Here is a 13,855-nt window from a genome sequence, read left to right on the forward strand (position 1 = left end):
ACTGAGGATAATGCTTACCAAGTAAATGAGGGACGTGGTCCTGCGTACCACAGAGACAGGGCAGTGAAGTAGAAAGGCTTAGGTTGGACAAACTTGGCTCTATGGACACTTCGTACCTACGTCACATTGGAGTAAGTAATGTTACCTTTCTGACCCTCTTTTTCCTCATCTGCAAAATGGGCATGATAATAGTCCCTGCCTCGCAGAGCTGCTCTCAGGGCTCACTGAGATAATGCATGCAGATGGCTCCCATGGCGTAGCCTGACACACAACAGGATCTGTGAACAAAGATGGAAGCTCATTGACTCCCACCCTGCTCAGTTTCTGTTTCAATCTGTTCATCTTTAAAGGTGGTGTCATAAAATATACTCTGTAACATGAGGCAGATAAACTCAGGTAAATTCTGTCACTGATTGTCTGTGTGACTTTAGTGTTGTGGCTGCTCAATTGTGGGTCGTGAAAGAATTCACGAGTCAGGTAAAAATATAGGAGGAAGATTTATTAAAGATGACGGTCAGTTGGACAGAGTCTGCTGGAAACTACTGCCCCAAGTCTTTGTTTAGTCTCAAGCTTCATATTTTCTAACCAGGATGTAAATTGCTTCCACCTGTAGTGGAATTTTCTATTGAGTTGGGCTTTGTCTGTTGGGGTGGGGTGGGGGAAGGCGTAGTTAAGCTGGTTGTTGCAACCTTTGCATATGTTATATAGATTTAAGTTGGAGCCAGAAGTGGATCCCACACAGATGCAAAACCTTTCCCAAGTCACGGGGCAGCACTGGGCTGAAGTAAATGGAAACATTGAAGCTGGTCTACATAGTAAGTGCTGGGACCGTGTTTCGTGAAACCAAAGAATGGAAGTACGGACCAAGGAGAGGTGAGGAATTGTGACGTAGGTGGTGTTGGATCTGCTAGCAGTTTCTGGGTGTGGGCCAGGATCATGTGTTGTGAAGCCAAAGAATGGAAACACGGACCAGGGAGAGGCAAAAAGTTTTAGAGGCAGGAGAAGAGGTTTCAGCTCCCGAGTGGGAGGGGTTCCTGAATGGGGGGTGCCCCATGACTGAGGCAAAAGGTCTTACTTTTATACCTTCCCTTGCCTGCTTGGGAAGGGGAGCTGTTTGAAGAAGGGAACTTGTTTGAAGACGGGAACTGGCGCCTTCTAATGAAATTTGTCCACCAGGTTTGTTCTGTTGCAAAATCCAAGACCGGAAAGAACCCAAGCGTCACTCAGAGACTTAGGAGAGTCAGCTTTATTACGCCAGCGGGCTAAGCGGATCCTTCCCAAAAGACTGAGCCCCTAGCAAGGTTTTGAGCAGGTTTTTATGGGTTGGGGACTTTCTTGAGTGGGGAAGGGGTAGGTGTAATCTGGTGATTGGTTCAAGGTGTGGCTTGGAGGGGGTTATGCGGAATGAGCTGGGGCTTACTTAGGCTGGGGACCTCTCTCTCCACTCGGGCTACCATTTTAAGTCAGTTCCACGTGGCAGGAAACCATTTTAAGGTCAGTTTCCCCATCAGTTCTGCTTGCTCATCCTAAAGGAATTAGCAAAGTAACCCACTCATGTCTATTAGATCACCTCTGTTTGTCAGGCCAAAATGAATTTTATGATTAACCTCAAGGCCTTGTTACATTATGTCCTAGAGTGAAGGAGTGATTTCAAAACCTGAAGTTTTAGGATATGACTGTCTTTGTTTATTCCACCAGGGACCTCCCTGTCTACCTAGGGATATGCTAACTCTCCTGTATCAGTTGAAAAAGAGGATATTTTATTAAAAGCAAAGGGTTACAGCTCCCAAGTGGGAAGGGGTTCCCGAATTGAATGCTTCCTGACTAAGGCAAAAGCTCTTACTTTTGTATCTTCCCTTGCCTGTTTGGGGAAGGGGAGCTAGCGCCTTCTCATGGAATTCATCTATCAGGTTTGCTCTGTTTGTCCATCCTGAAGGGATTAGCAAAATAACCCATTCCTATCGCTCAGATCTACTCCATTTGTTAGGTCAAAAGGGATTTATGAGACAATTTATTAGTCTCAAGTCGCAGTTACATTTTGTCCTGGAGTGGAATAAGCTATCTCAAGTTTTAGGATATGGCTGTCTTTTGTTTATTCCACCAGGGACCTTCCTGTCTGCCTAACAACATGTTAACTATCCTGGCTCAAATGTATAGGAAGGAAAATCATTAACATTTAGCAGAAAGGAAGCAAAGAAAGAGAAGAAAGCTTTTGAAAAGTCCCAAACTAAATTACACTTGTTAATTCAAATTATACCAGAGATCTAAATCTCAAAATAGAAGATTTAGTGCCACCATTACAATGCCCCTGTATCATCACTTAGGCAAATCCATCTATTTAGGATGTACTTGCCTCATCTGTAAAGTTCCTAGATCATTTGTCAGGTTTATCATGAGGAGTGTGAAAGGGCTTTGTAAACAGTCCACTGTTAACAAGTATGAGGTATTCATGCCATTTTAAGTGCACTTTGACCTCCCATGTTCCTGAAGATGTTAATGAGTGGAAAGAATCTGGGGCTGTGGCCTGGGCAGCCTTTTACACTTGTAAAGATGAATAGTGTGATGGAAACGGTGGGTGGCAGCCTACTCATTACACTCTGTTTTCTAAAATCCCATAGCCAGACTGCATCAGCATTCACACTGTGTGAGTGAGACATGGAAAATTAACTGTCTACTAATTTATAATTTCGCCAGCTCTGCTCTTTAGTTGAACCCAAAATCAGCTTTCAGAGGTTGGTCCAGAGGAAGCATGAGGGATCCTGGTAAGGTCTGGCTGCTGTGCTTTATAATCCAGACCTCACTTGTCAGAGCCTCCGTGTTCCTTCCTACAAAATGCAAGTATAGTAGTAGTAAGTCTATTTCCCCCATTTAATTCCCATGGATGCTATCAAACTAAATGGAATTTTCAAAATTGCAGAAGACCGTTCAAATACTTTCAAGGTTTTCTTTTTCCCCCCCCTTTCTTCCGCATCCCTCCAACCCCACTCCGGTTCAAGCCAGTGTTTCTCAGTCTAGTTGTGTAGGATCTGCGTTAGGAGCATGGCACTCCAACCACCTGAGCCACCGGGCCGGCCCGAGGTTTTCTTTTTAATGTTCATATGTATGGTAGGTAGAAGTTAGAAAATGTAAGAGAAGGAGGAGGAGTGGGAGGGAGTCCACAGTACCTACAGAAAAAGCCCATAAATAGCTTTGATTAACTGCCTCCAGCCACGTATCTGTTTTTACAATAATAGATGACAAGAGGGGGTCTGGAGCAAGATGAGGATCTGGGTCAACAGACCTCCACCCATCTTAGGAAGAGCTGCACCACTTTTCCCACCAAATCAATATGTAACTTCCTTACCCCACCCAGCAAACCTTAAGTCCTCGGTCAGGACAAGGGGACTGGGGCCTAGGTCCCCCTCTCCCACCTCGGCTAGGCCTGTTCTCTTCCCTGAGAATGTATCACTAATAAACCCTGCTTGCGTATTAATCAGCTTGCTGACCTTTGATTCTTCACTGTGTCGGCAAGAAGAACCAAGACTCCCAGACTCCCGTAACATAAAAATCACAATGGAAAGTCTTCTTGGAGAGTGTGCTCTCTTCAAGTGGAAGAGACTGAAATAAATAGCTTTTGGATTTCATGACAGATAATATCATACAGTGGTAAGAGCACAGACTTTGGAGTCACTGATTGGGTCTGATTCCTGGCTCTGTGACTCATAGTTAATTCTGTGTGCCTGTGCAATGTACATGTGTGTATATACCATTTGTATATATACCACATATATGCACATGGCTCTGATATAGGATTCTGGTGTCTGGTGCCCGGAATTCATGGTCTCATGTACTCAAAGAATGAGAACACGGACTCGGAGAGGTAAATTGAAGCAGTATACAATTTTATTGCGAAAGTTAAAAGCACAAGAGTAAAGCTCTCCAAAGAGAGGAGGGATCCAAATGGAATGCCCCTCAGGCTAAGCTGTGCGGGAGACTATATGTCCTTGAGCCTCTAATCTTTAAGTTGTTCACCAGGAGCACACACACTCACCCCCCACCCCACCCCCCACCCCCGTACCTGGGCTGTTGTTTTGGCTGCCTTTGCAGTCTGATGGGGTAGCCCCTCCCATGTAGGTTCCTTCTCTACATTTCTTTTCTGTCAGCTACTGTTCTCTTTGGCCTTGAGGTCCTCCGCCGCATGTGCCTGACTGCCCATGATTTTCTCATCTCACTTTGAGACTGTTGGTCGGGGCCTGGATGCCCTCTACCACGGCCCTGTCCCTAACTGCCTATGACTTTCCTATCTCAGCTCCATTTGTATTATATACCACATCTTCTTTATCCATTGGAGCATCAATGAAACAAAAGTGAGAACCAGAAGATAGGCCTTTGGGGACGGGTGGCTGGCTGGGCAAGAGGAGCGGGGGGTCAGTAGCGCAGTTTCTCACTCATGAGCAGCTGGACTTGGCCGATGTCTAACTGTGCCAAGGCTGAGTGCCCCTGAAAGGAGTGAATAGTGGGTTTCTTCTCCTTTTCATTGTGAATGGATAATTTTCAAAGAAAAGGTAAAATCATGACTCTCCTACAGATACAAAATGAACAAATGTTAAAGAATTTATTTAGCTCACTTAGGTGAGGGAACTAGGCAGTTGTTGGAATGGGTTCAAAGGAGCAAAGCAGCACACATTTATCAGGAGTTAAGGAATGTTCCATGATTGTGCAAAGGGAGCAGAACTGGCTTTTCTGGAGGAAGGAGGATCAGTCCCTCACCAGACAGGATCATTTGCATATCCGTAGACAAGGAATACGCTGAATTGCTGTCTGTTCTCACCCTTAGAGCTGGAAAGGGTGTGCCCTGGACAGCATGTAGTTTTCCATGGAAGCACAAATTCTCCCCATACCACCTTACAGATTCTAAAGTTGAGCCACCTAGTGGAGGAGAAATCAACAGTGCTGAGCAAGTCACTTGACCTCTAAGCCTCTGTTTCTCTATTTGTAATGCAAGACTGAGGTTACTAACTAATGGGGTTGTGAGCATTCACCTAAAATTAAAGGGAACGTCAGAAGCAACACACATTTACTTGAGATCCCAAAGAATACCTATGTGGGAACTGCTGATTCAGGCAGAAACCCAAATGGTGCCCTGATGAGGGGTGAAGGCAAGGGATTTTTATAAGAAAGTGAAAGGGATTAATGACATGAATAGAAAGAAGGCATTTCTATTGGTGTTAATAAGTCAAGGAAGGAATTTCTACAGACACAAATAAGCTCAGTTATTCTCTAACTATACATGGTATTGCTAATTCTAAATAATGTCTTTCATTCTCAGTCCAGTACTCTGACTGTCTGCTTTCCTGTTAGCTTTGCAAACAGTTGTTTGGGATACAGTACTACTTCAGGCCCAGCCCAAAGGTAATTTTGCCCAGTTTAAACATTGAAAGAGTTTGGGAAGTAAGATGTGTAAGGTGGTTCCTCTGGGATGGCAGCTCCAACTCCATTTTAAAGTGGTTCCATTTGCATTATTTTTCACATGAGTATTTATGAGATGCTTTTAGGTTATCACAGTGCCCAAGACATAATAGGTATTTAATGAATATCAGTTATTGTTATTGTCTTGTTAAAAGACATTAAGCTTGTCAACGAAAAAATATCCAGCCTAAGAGAAACCTTATAAGAGTTTATTTGAGCCAAACTGACAACAATTGCCTGGAAGCACAATCTCAACGGATTGAAAAAATGCTCTGCAAAATGGTGGTTTGCAGCTTATTTTATACATAGAATCAACGGAGGAGGGTTACATGAAATCCAGTGGTGGTAAATTAAGGGAGTGGGAGAAAGCAAAGCGAGGAAATCTCTGGGACTGGATAAAAGTAAATTGGAGACACAGGTACTTTCACATAGGTGGGTACAGGACAGTTAATAGTTCACGTTTTATGGCACATAGAGATGGTAATCAGGAGACAAGAGTAATAATGAGGGATTCTCTAGTTTCCTACTCTGGTCCGCAAAAAGGGATGACTGACATTCCAAGGATGTCATCTTAGTTGCAAAGAGACAATAGACAGGCTCACTTAAGGTGAAGATTGACTATGAAGAAAGCTTCACGCTAAAGATGTGACTTCCCGCCATGGCCCACCTTAGTTATGAATTTTTTTATGTTCACGCTATCTTAGGTGGTTATTTTCATGTTCCTGAGTTTGTTAGGTTTAACATGTGGCCTCTTTTCTGTCCAGAAACTCTACTAGTGGAATGATGGCCAAATGAATGAATGTGGAATGTGACAATCTTCAAAAATGTAGAACCAGAAGGAACCAGCCTGTGTACATTCAGACAGATATCGTATTCTATTTTAAGTCTCCTGAGAAGAAGTCCTTGCCTCAGTATCTTTTCTTTCCCCATTTTGATAGTAATGTCATCTGTCAGGGAAGGTGATGGCCTTTCCCCTAGGGCTGATTTGAACACATCCTCATTTGTATCTCTGCAGGTAACCCCCCTTACAAAGGTCTCCAGGGGAGTCTGTTTATCCAGGTAAAGGTGCACACACATATACACTGTCACAAGCCAAGTGCTTCGCACGCTAATCTCATAACTGTCACCACCTGCCTAGTCTAAGTCACAGCTTACCTTGCCTCCTAACTATCTCCTCATGTCCACTCTTCCTGGCTGCCCCTCTATCCTCTACACAGAATCTGAAGTGATCTTACCACGTTGCCTGGACCAAGTCACTGCCTTATCAATAGTGTTCAATGATTCGACATTGTACTGGTGATGAATCCCAACTTCCTTCACTTGGACTGTGAGACCCAAGCTGACAGGACCCTTGCCTGTTTCTCCCCCTGCCTGAGGAAGCGGTTTTCCGGGTGCTGTCCATATGCCTACCACACACTGTCCTCAGAGTGTTTGCATGCCTGTCCCCTCCTCCTGGGCTCTCCACTCTTGACTGTGGCTGGCTGCTCCTTCTCATTCACCTCCTCGAAAAGGACTTCCCGGACCACCCTGTTTGAAGTAGGCTCCCCATCCTAGAACTCACTATCTAAGCCTCATTATGTGTTTAGAACCCTGATCAGAATTTGTATCTTCTCTGCCCTTCTGCTGAAGAGCCAGCCCGAGTCTGTCTCATTCCTTGCTGTATTCTCAGTGCACCGTGGGCACCCCATATGTCTTTGTTGAATGAATTAGAATCTTTCCTATCTTAATTACAGACAAGGTAACGTCACTTTATGGTTGCTGGTGGGAATGGTAAATGGTGCAGCTTTATCTGAAAATAAGTTTGGCAACATGTATCCAGAATACTTTAAAAATGCTCTTAATCCCTAATTCCATTTTGAGGAATTTATTATAGAGCAATCAGAGATGTAGAAGATTTATTGACAAGATACAACCTTTAAAAAAAGAAAAAAGATGGCCAGTGTGAGTGACTGGCAGCCATCGTGAGCAGCCGGCAGCTGGCAAGAGCTGCCGTGAGCTGCCGTGAGCGGCCTTGACCTGCTGTGAACGGCCGACCGATGACTGGTGACCGACTGCCTCAGCTAGGGGGTAGTGCAAGGCTCATAATACCAGCATGGGCCAGGGAGCTGGATCCTACACAACTAGACTGAGAAACAATGGCTTGAACTGGAGTGGGGGGGAGGCGGAAGAAGGGTGGGGGAAGGAGGAATAGTAGAAAATAAATGAACCATCTAAAACTGGGGATATGGTTAAAACACTCTCAATGTAGAATACTGTGTAGTCATTAAAATCACATCTTCAATGTTAAATAAAAAGGCAGAATGGAAAACTTTATATTTCAATTTTGCCTAAAAATAAATATATGCATAGAAAACCCCAATGAAATAACTACTCTTTCATTTAGGTTTATTACTAGGTAATGAGATTCAGGGTGATTTTAATTTTCTTTTTACCCTTCAAAATTTCAAATTTTATTAAATAATGTGCAATTTTATAATCAGAATAAAACATAGATTGTTTCAACAACAAAAAAAGACTGTAAATCCAGCCTCATCTTTATCTCTGAGTTACTCTGCCACACCAATTAGATTTAAATTAACTCTTGTTATTCTTCTAAAAAGTATCTAGGCCTTAGTGGGTCCCTGAAGTAGTCCCTCCAAAAAAACACCTCTGATGTGGGACTTGATTGCCTTTTGCTGTTTACAAACTAATGAAGCGACTTGGTATGCACATCTCATGTCTGGGATTCCTTAGTCATTTGTTCATTTTTACAAACATTTGAGTGTCTGCTTTTTGCAAGAGTAGGTATGTACAGTATGAAAGTCTGCAGACGGGGTTCCTGCTGTGAAGAGACTTCCATTTCAAATTTAACTCTTTTCAAACTGAATCCAATCCCAGGTGAAACCTCTGGCAGGGCCAAGAGCCTTCCACCGTCATGGGCAGGAGCACTCAGACAGCCTGGCAGGAAAAAGGATGAGCACAGATCCGTTCTAGTTGAAGTTTAGAGGGAATTCCAGCCTTGTTGAGGCTGGAATGAGGCCATGGTGATGCTGCCCAGGAGGGTTTCCAGTTCACTGGAACTACTGAGATGAGATTAGTCCAGGGATAACTATGATAATTGAGGCTGAAAAGACAGATAAAAAACACGAGGATAGCAGCATTTTTTTAAACTGAAATATTCACGTGCAATACACACTGCACAGTATCTATTTACAGTTGCAATGATGCACCCCTGGCTTCTTTCATACTTCTAAATGTGATCCCTAAGAAGGTAGAGAACCGTGGCTCTAAGTCCCCCATTTCCTGTTGGGAGATATTGCCCTCGATCCGCCAGCAGCAGAATGTTTGTGTCTAAATGGAAAATGGTTAACCAAACGTAATTTTCAAGCTCGGTCCGTTCAGTTTGTGCTGGTGTGTTGTTGATGGAAAGGCTCTGAACACTAGTCTCCCTGGGGTGCTGCTGATAAAAGCTGTATCCTCCCATAGAAATCCCGACTTAAAAGTGTGGTCCCATCAGAGAACCGGTGGTGTACAGGGCGGGGATGCTGGTGAGGGCAGAGTTCAGAAGGAAAATCCTCTATTTTCAGACCATCCATAGAAAAGTAAATTACAAAAGGAAACAGAATTGAAATCATCTCATTTGTGTGCACGTGTGACCTACGCTCTACACTCTAGAAAATCTCAAATTAATTAGAACACCACAAGACCTGGTTTTATAAAACACCTTTTACTTAAAAATGAGGCCTCTCTGGGGCTGTCAACGTGTGTGTGTCACACATGAACCAACCTAAGTCAAGGCAGGAAACATGATGGACGTAAAATGAGTTCTGGAGAGTGCTTTGTGAGTGTTTGACAAGAAATAAATATTACTGCTTTAAACCACAACAGTTCTGTACTGAGGTTGTATCCTAGGAGATGAAAACCTCTTTGGGTCAGGGGAGCAACTGGAGCAGGACATGCAAGATGGACTTGGAGATCCCTTTTGGAGGAGTTGGTGGTGGGGGTGGAAGGCAGTGTGGGAGGGAGGGAGTCCCCCTGGAAGAGGGAGGGCACAAAGGATGGGTGAGGAAGTATAGCCAGGTAGCTGAAGACCTTGAAGAAGGATCTCAGAGTCAAAACAGGTTGGCCATGTTGCCTTGATGTCACTTCCATCTCTTGCAAACTGTTAGCTGAACCAGCCTTTTCTGAGCAAAGTAACTATGAAAATATAAGTTCTCGGGGAATTCACAGAAATCTTTGGGAGGTCGCTGGACTTTTAACAGGGTGAATGCAGGTCAGAACATTCCTATCTAGGGCTTATGGAGCAGGGAGACCCCAGCAGATGTCTGGATTACCCAAGACTATTTCACATGAGTGAGCTCTATGTGCATATAAACACGTCATTCTTCCCTACACCGTTACCTGGAAATTCACATCTTTTAAAATAAGGAGATAGACATAGAGATGAAAATTATATATACACAGTTAAATATCTGCTCTAAAGTACAAAACATCTGGGAGTGTCTTTCACATGGTCTTCCTCCTTCTCCCACGTGCATTCTGATGACACCTGCTGCAGTGACGTCAGTCTGGGCAAGCGGCCACACAATGGAGAGGAAGTCCCCAGTTCCTCTGGTGGGAGGCTTGGGAAGTGAGGTGGTCTTAATAATACATGTTCTTATCCCACCAGCCTGCAGAGGTAGAAAAAGTAAGTTAGAAATGGGCAGCTTGTCAAAGTGGATAAGCAGGGTCTCAAAGATCACCCTACACTTACTTCCAGGGTAAAGTCTGATGAAGAGTTTCCGCATCTCGTCATACACCCAGATGAGAATGGCGTGCGGCACAGCCACAAACCAGTACTGAGGCCTGGAAGCAGAGGGGAAGGTGAGCCCGAACGCATCCAAGGGAGGGCCCAGACCCCACCAAGCAGCAGAGCCCCCCCTGCCTCCCCCTGCTCCGATTCATGTCCCTGCCTCACTGGAAAGAACAACAGGTCCACTGGGTCACACAACATAAAGCTGGAAAGCTTATTTAACCTGGGTTGTGACCACTAGAAGGAACATCTGCCTTTGAGGTGCCTGTTGGATGAGGGTCGAGATGGGATGGTGAGGTGTGGGAAACCCATTTCCTCTTCCGGGGAAATCTAGCAGGTTGAAGCCTCGAACTAATAGAGAACTGACTCGTTTTTCCTCTTCTGAAAGACTTAATGTTTATTTGACTGTGACAGCTCGCAGCAAGGCTGGCCCTTTCCTCCCCACTGTTGAAGGAACTCACCGGAGCATGGTGAAATTCAGGGCTGTGATACTTCCGAGGCCACAGGAGAGGATGAGGGCGATGATAATTTGTGAGGCAATCCCCACCCAGATGACCTTATTTCTGCAAGAAACATGAAAGCATAAAGATCCTCTGTTCCCATGGCTCAGGGCGACATACCCTGCATCCAGGAAAGTCGGTGGCTCAAGTGGTATAGGTGGGGCCCTTGTCACTGGGGCAATGGAGGCCCAGTAAGACCCATGAGGTTGGATGCGGGCAGTACCTGAAGAGACCCTGCTGGAAGATGGAATTCCTCCGGGTTTTCCTGATGATCAGATCTGCTATTTGCTGGACCATGATGCCCACGAAGAAAGCTGTGTAGCCCGTCCATTCTAGGTATTTCCTCTGGTAACGTGTCTGCCAGTGGACAGAAAGGAGACAATGAGACCGTGCAGGGGATGACTGCAGGGAGATTTCCATGCAGTTCTGAGAAGCTCTACTATCTTTCCCCACCTCTCTGAGATTGACGGATTCACCGTCTTGTGTTTAGAAAGAAAGAAACATTGTTTTTCTTCTTTAACCAGGTGAGTAGGAAAAGATGCTAACTTTATTGATTTGGCCCAACCAACTAGGGGCATTGTTGGACTGGTTACTCTCCCTTAAAAAAGTGACCTCTAGGCCAAACTAATATCACCCAGGGGCCCACTAGCCCTGTTCACTGAGATAACCTTCACTTTCTCTGGGTCATTAAGGCCGTCCAGGGAAACAAGCTCATGTCAGCTCGGGCAGGGGAGTGAGAGAATGTTGAAGGCAGAGTCCCTCCTTACCCATTCTTGTCCGTAGCTGTCTTCCAAGTCATTCACAGAGTCCTGCTCCCATTGCACCCGGAGGTTCATGAGAGTACTGGGTCTGAAGCCCTCCTGTGCATACACGGTAAAGTACACAAGGAAAGCTCCCAGGGACTGCATGAGGCCTAGGAGAATAGGAGGTCAGCACGGCCCTGCCCTCATTGTCCTTCTGTTCCTTCTCCCACCCAACCCCCACCCCACAAGGGAAAACCCAGTTTCTGACTGACAGGTAGGAAGCGTACCGATGTGCAGGTAAGAGTACAGAGCGAGTGGCTTGTTCACCAGCCGGTCCTGCTTCTTGTGACGAGGCTTCCTGTTCATGATGTCACTTTCAGCTTTCTCATAAGCCAAGGCAATGGAGGGAACCTAGATGGGGGGCAGAGTCCATGAAGTCCACCCTTGAAACTGTGCTCTACCCACAGGATGATAACAGGGGCGCAGTCAGGGGTCTCAAATGGGGGTGGGGTCATGGATGGCAGTGGTGTGTTATGGGTCTGGTCTATCCAGGGTGCAGGCAAGCAGGGTGCATTCCCTGCAGAGAATTTAAGAACAGTCAGCTTTAAAAATCAACCTGCTTTTCATCAGCACGTGCTGGCAGTTCTACACAATGATGCGAGTTATAAGCCACTTTACCTCTGGGGCGGACTTCTCCTACCAATCCCTCCCACTTTAGGCATGCCACTGGATCACAGTGGTTCTCTCTCAGGTCCTCCCAACTGGAGAGCCTGTTAAAAGATAGATTGCAGCCCCTTCCCCCTCCAGACTCTCTGATTCACAAGGTCTGAGCTGAGGCCAGAGACTCTGCATTTCTAACAAGTTCCCAGGTGATGCCTGAACCACACTTGAAGAACCATGCAGTGGAGAAAAATGAGCAAATTTAAAGGGCCTGGAAACGATCTGACCGTAAACTTTGGGGCTCTTATTTCTCCTGTAAGGTAAAGCTACCTCCAGTCTCTCTGCAGCGTGGAGGTCACCTTGATGTTGTATAAGGCAAGAGAGGGAGGCGGCAATTTGCAGGGCCATTCTCCTCACTGAGTTTAGGCTGCTCCCTTTTGCCTGTGTAAGTCAGGGCAGTGAAAAACTGTCACAAAACTTTCTGACATAGGTGCGAGGAGCAGAGGGGAGGGTTTAGGTGACATCATTGTAGGTCAACATGAGGCTTTATAACTGCAGCTTCTTACCGTGTTGACGCGAGGGGCTTCCAGATCACAGATCCTTTTAAAAGTAAAAGGGGAGGCTGTGGGTTATCACTTTAGCAACTGAGCCCCTGGTGGCACAAGGGACTATCCTGGTGACAGCTGCATCTTCTCAAAAAAGAAGGGAGGCATGTGAGCTGAACCTGACCAATGGTGTACTTTGCCAGGAGGGTGAAGAACTCATGTCTTGAAGTGCTTTTAATTTCCTCGCCTTTGATAGATCTCCCTAGTTCTTTGCTTTTTATCCCCCCTCCTTCTTCCACCCCTCCCCCACCAACTCCAGTTCAAGCCGTTGTTTCTCAGTCTAGTTGTGTAGGACACAGCTCCCTGGCCCATGCTGGTATTATGAGTCTTATGCTCCCCTGGCTGAGGCAGTCGGTCGCCAATTGCCAGTTGGATGGTCATAGCAGCTCACAGCAGCTCTCGCTGGCTGCCAGCCGTTCACGATGGCTGCTGGCCACTTGTGATGGCTGCTGGCCACTCATGGCAGCACACGGTAGCACGCGGCAGCTCACGACAGCTGCCAGCCACTCACGCGGGCTGCTGGCCACTCATGGCAGCACACAGTAACCCATGGCCGCACAAAGCCCGCTGTAGCACCAGCCCCCAGCAGCTCACACCAACCTCCGCTGCTCACGGGCAGCCCAGCTCCAGGGAGAGCTGTTGTTCATAATCTTAGCTGTAGAGGGTGCAGTTCAGTGTCCCAGGTGGGAATTGGACCTGCAACCTTGATGTTAGGAGTACTACGCTCCAACCACCTGAGCCACCGGGCCAGCCCTAGTTCTTTGCTTTGAAGTGTGGTTGGTGGCCCAGTGGACTTGGCATCATGTAAGAGCTCATTAGAAATGCAGAATGTCAGGGCCCATCATATTGAAGTTTGAGCACTGATTTAGTCCAACTCCTTGCCCTTGAAGGAAATGACTTTGAAATTTTTGTCACCTGGGGTGGTTATCGAACCCTGGTCCCTTTAGTGCTACTTACAATGTCTGTGCCCAAGTCGATGAATAGGATTGTGATGGTGCCAATGGGCAGGGGTACCCCAATGATGATGTAGATCAGGAAGGGGCATAGCTCAGCGATGTTCTTGGTCAGGGTGTAGGCGATGGTCTTCTTGAGGTTGTCAAAGATCAGGCGACCTAGGCAAAGATGTTT

General features: G+C 46.0%; 1 protein-coding gene and 1 long non-coding RNA gene across 2 annotated transcripts in view; one reads left to right on the forward strand and one right to left on the reverse strand.

The window, feature by feature from the left end:
- On the forward strand, positions 1-10,321 carry LOC141571084 (uncharacterized). Its single transcript, XR_012495628.2, has 3 exons — positions 1-131; positions 709-873; positions 10,187-10,321. It is a non-coding gene; the product is annotated as an uncharacterized LOC141571084 (long non-coding RNA).
- Positions 8,006-13,855, reverse strand: part of ATP12A (ATPase H+/K+ transporting non-gastric alpha2 subunit) — a 27,115-nt gene continuing 21,265 nt past the window's right edge. The window contains exons 17-23 of the mRNA XM_019749579.3: positions 13,685-13,839; positions 11,750-11,873; positions 11,487-11,632; positions 10,943-11,076; positions 10,681-10,782; positions 10,181-10,272; positions 8,006-10,097 (exon numbers count right to left, since the gene is read on the reverse strand). Coding sequence (XP_019605138.2) covers positions 10,069-10,097; positions 10,181-10,272; positions 10,681-10,782; positions 10,943-11,076; positions 11,487-11,632; positions 11,750-11,873; positions 13,685-13,839 — 782 coding nt within the window. The 3' untranslated portion in view covers positions 8,006-10,068. The remainder of the gene's footprint in view (positions 10,098-10,180; positions 10,273-10,680; positions 10,783-10,942; positions 11,077-11,486; positions 11,633-11,749; positions 11,874-13,684; positions 13,840-13,855) is intronic.

Source organism: Rhinolophus sinicus, chromosome 16 (assembly GCF_057876585.1).
Source record: "Rhinolophus sinicus isolate RSI-liver-muscle chromosome 16, RSI-T2T, whole genome shotgun sequence".
Classification (NCBI taxonomy): Eukaryota; Metazoa; Chordata; class Mammalia; order Chiroptera; family Rhinolophidae; genus Rhinolophus; species Rhinolophus sinicus.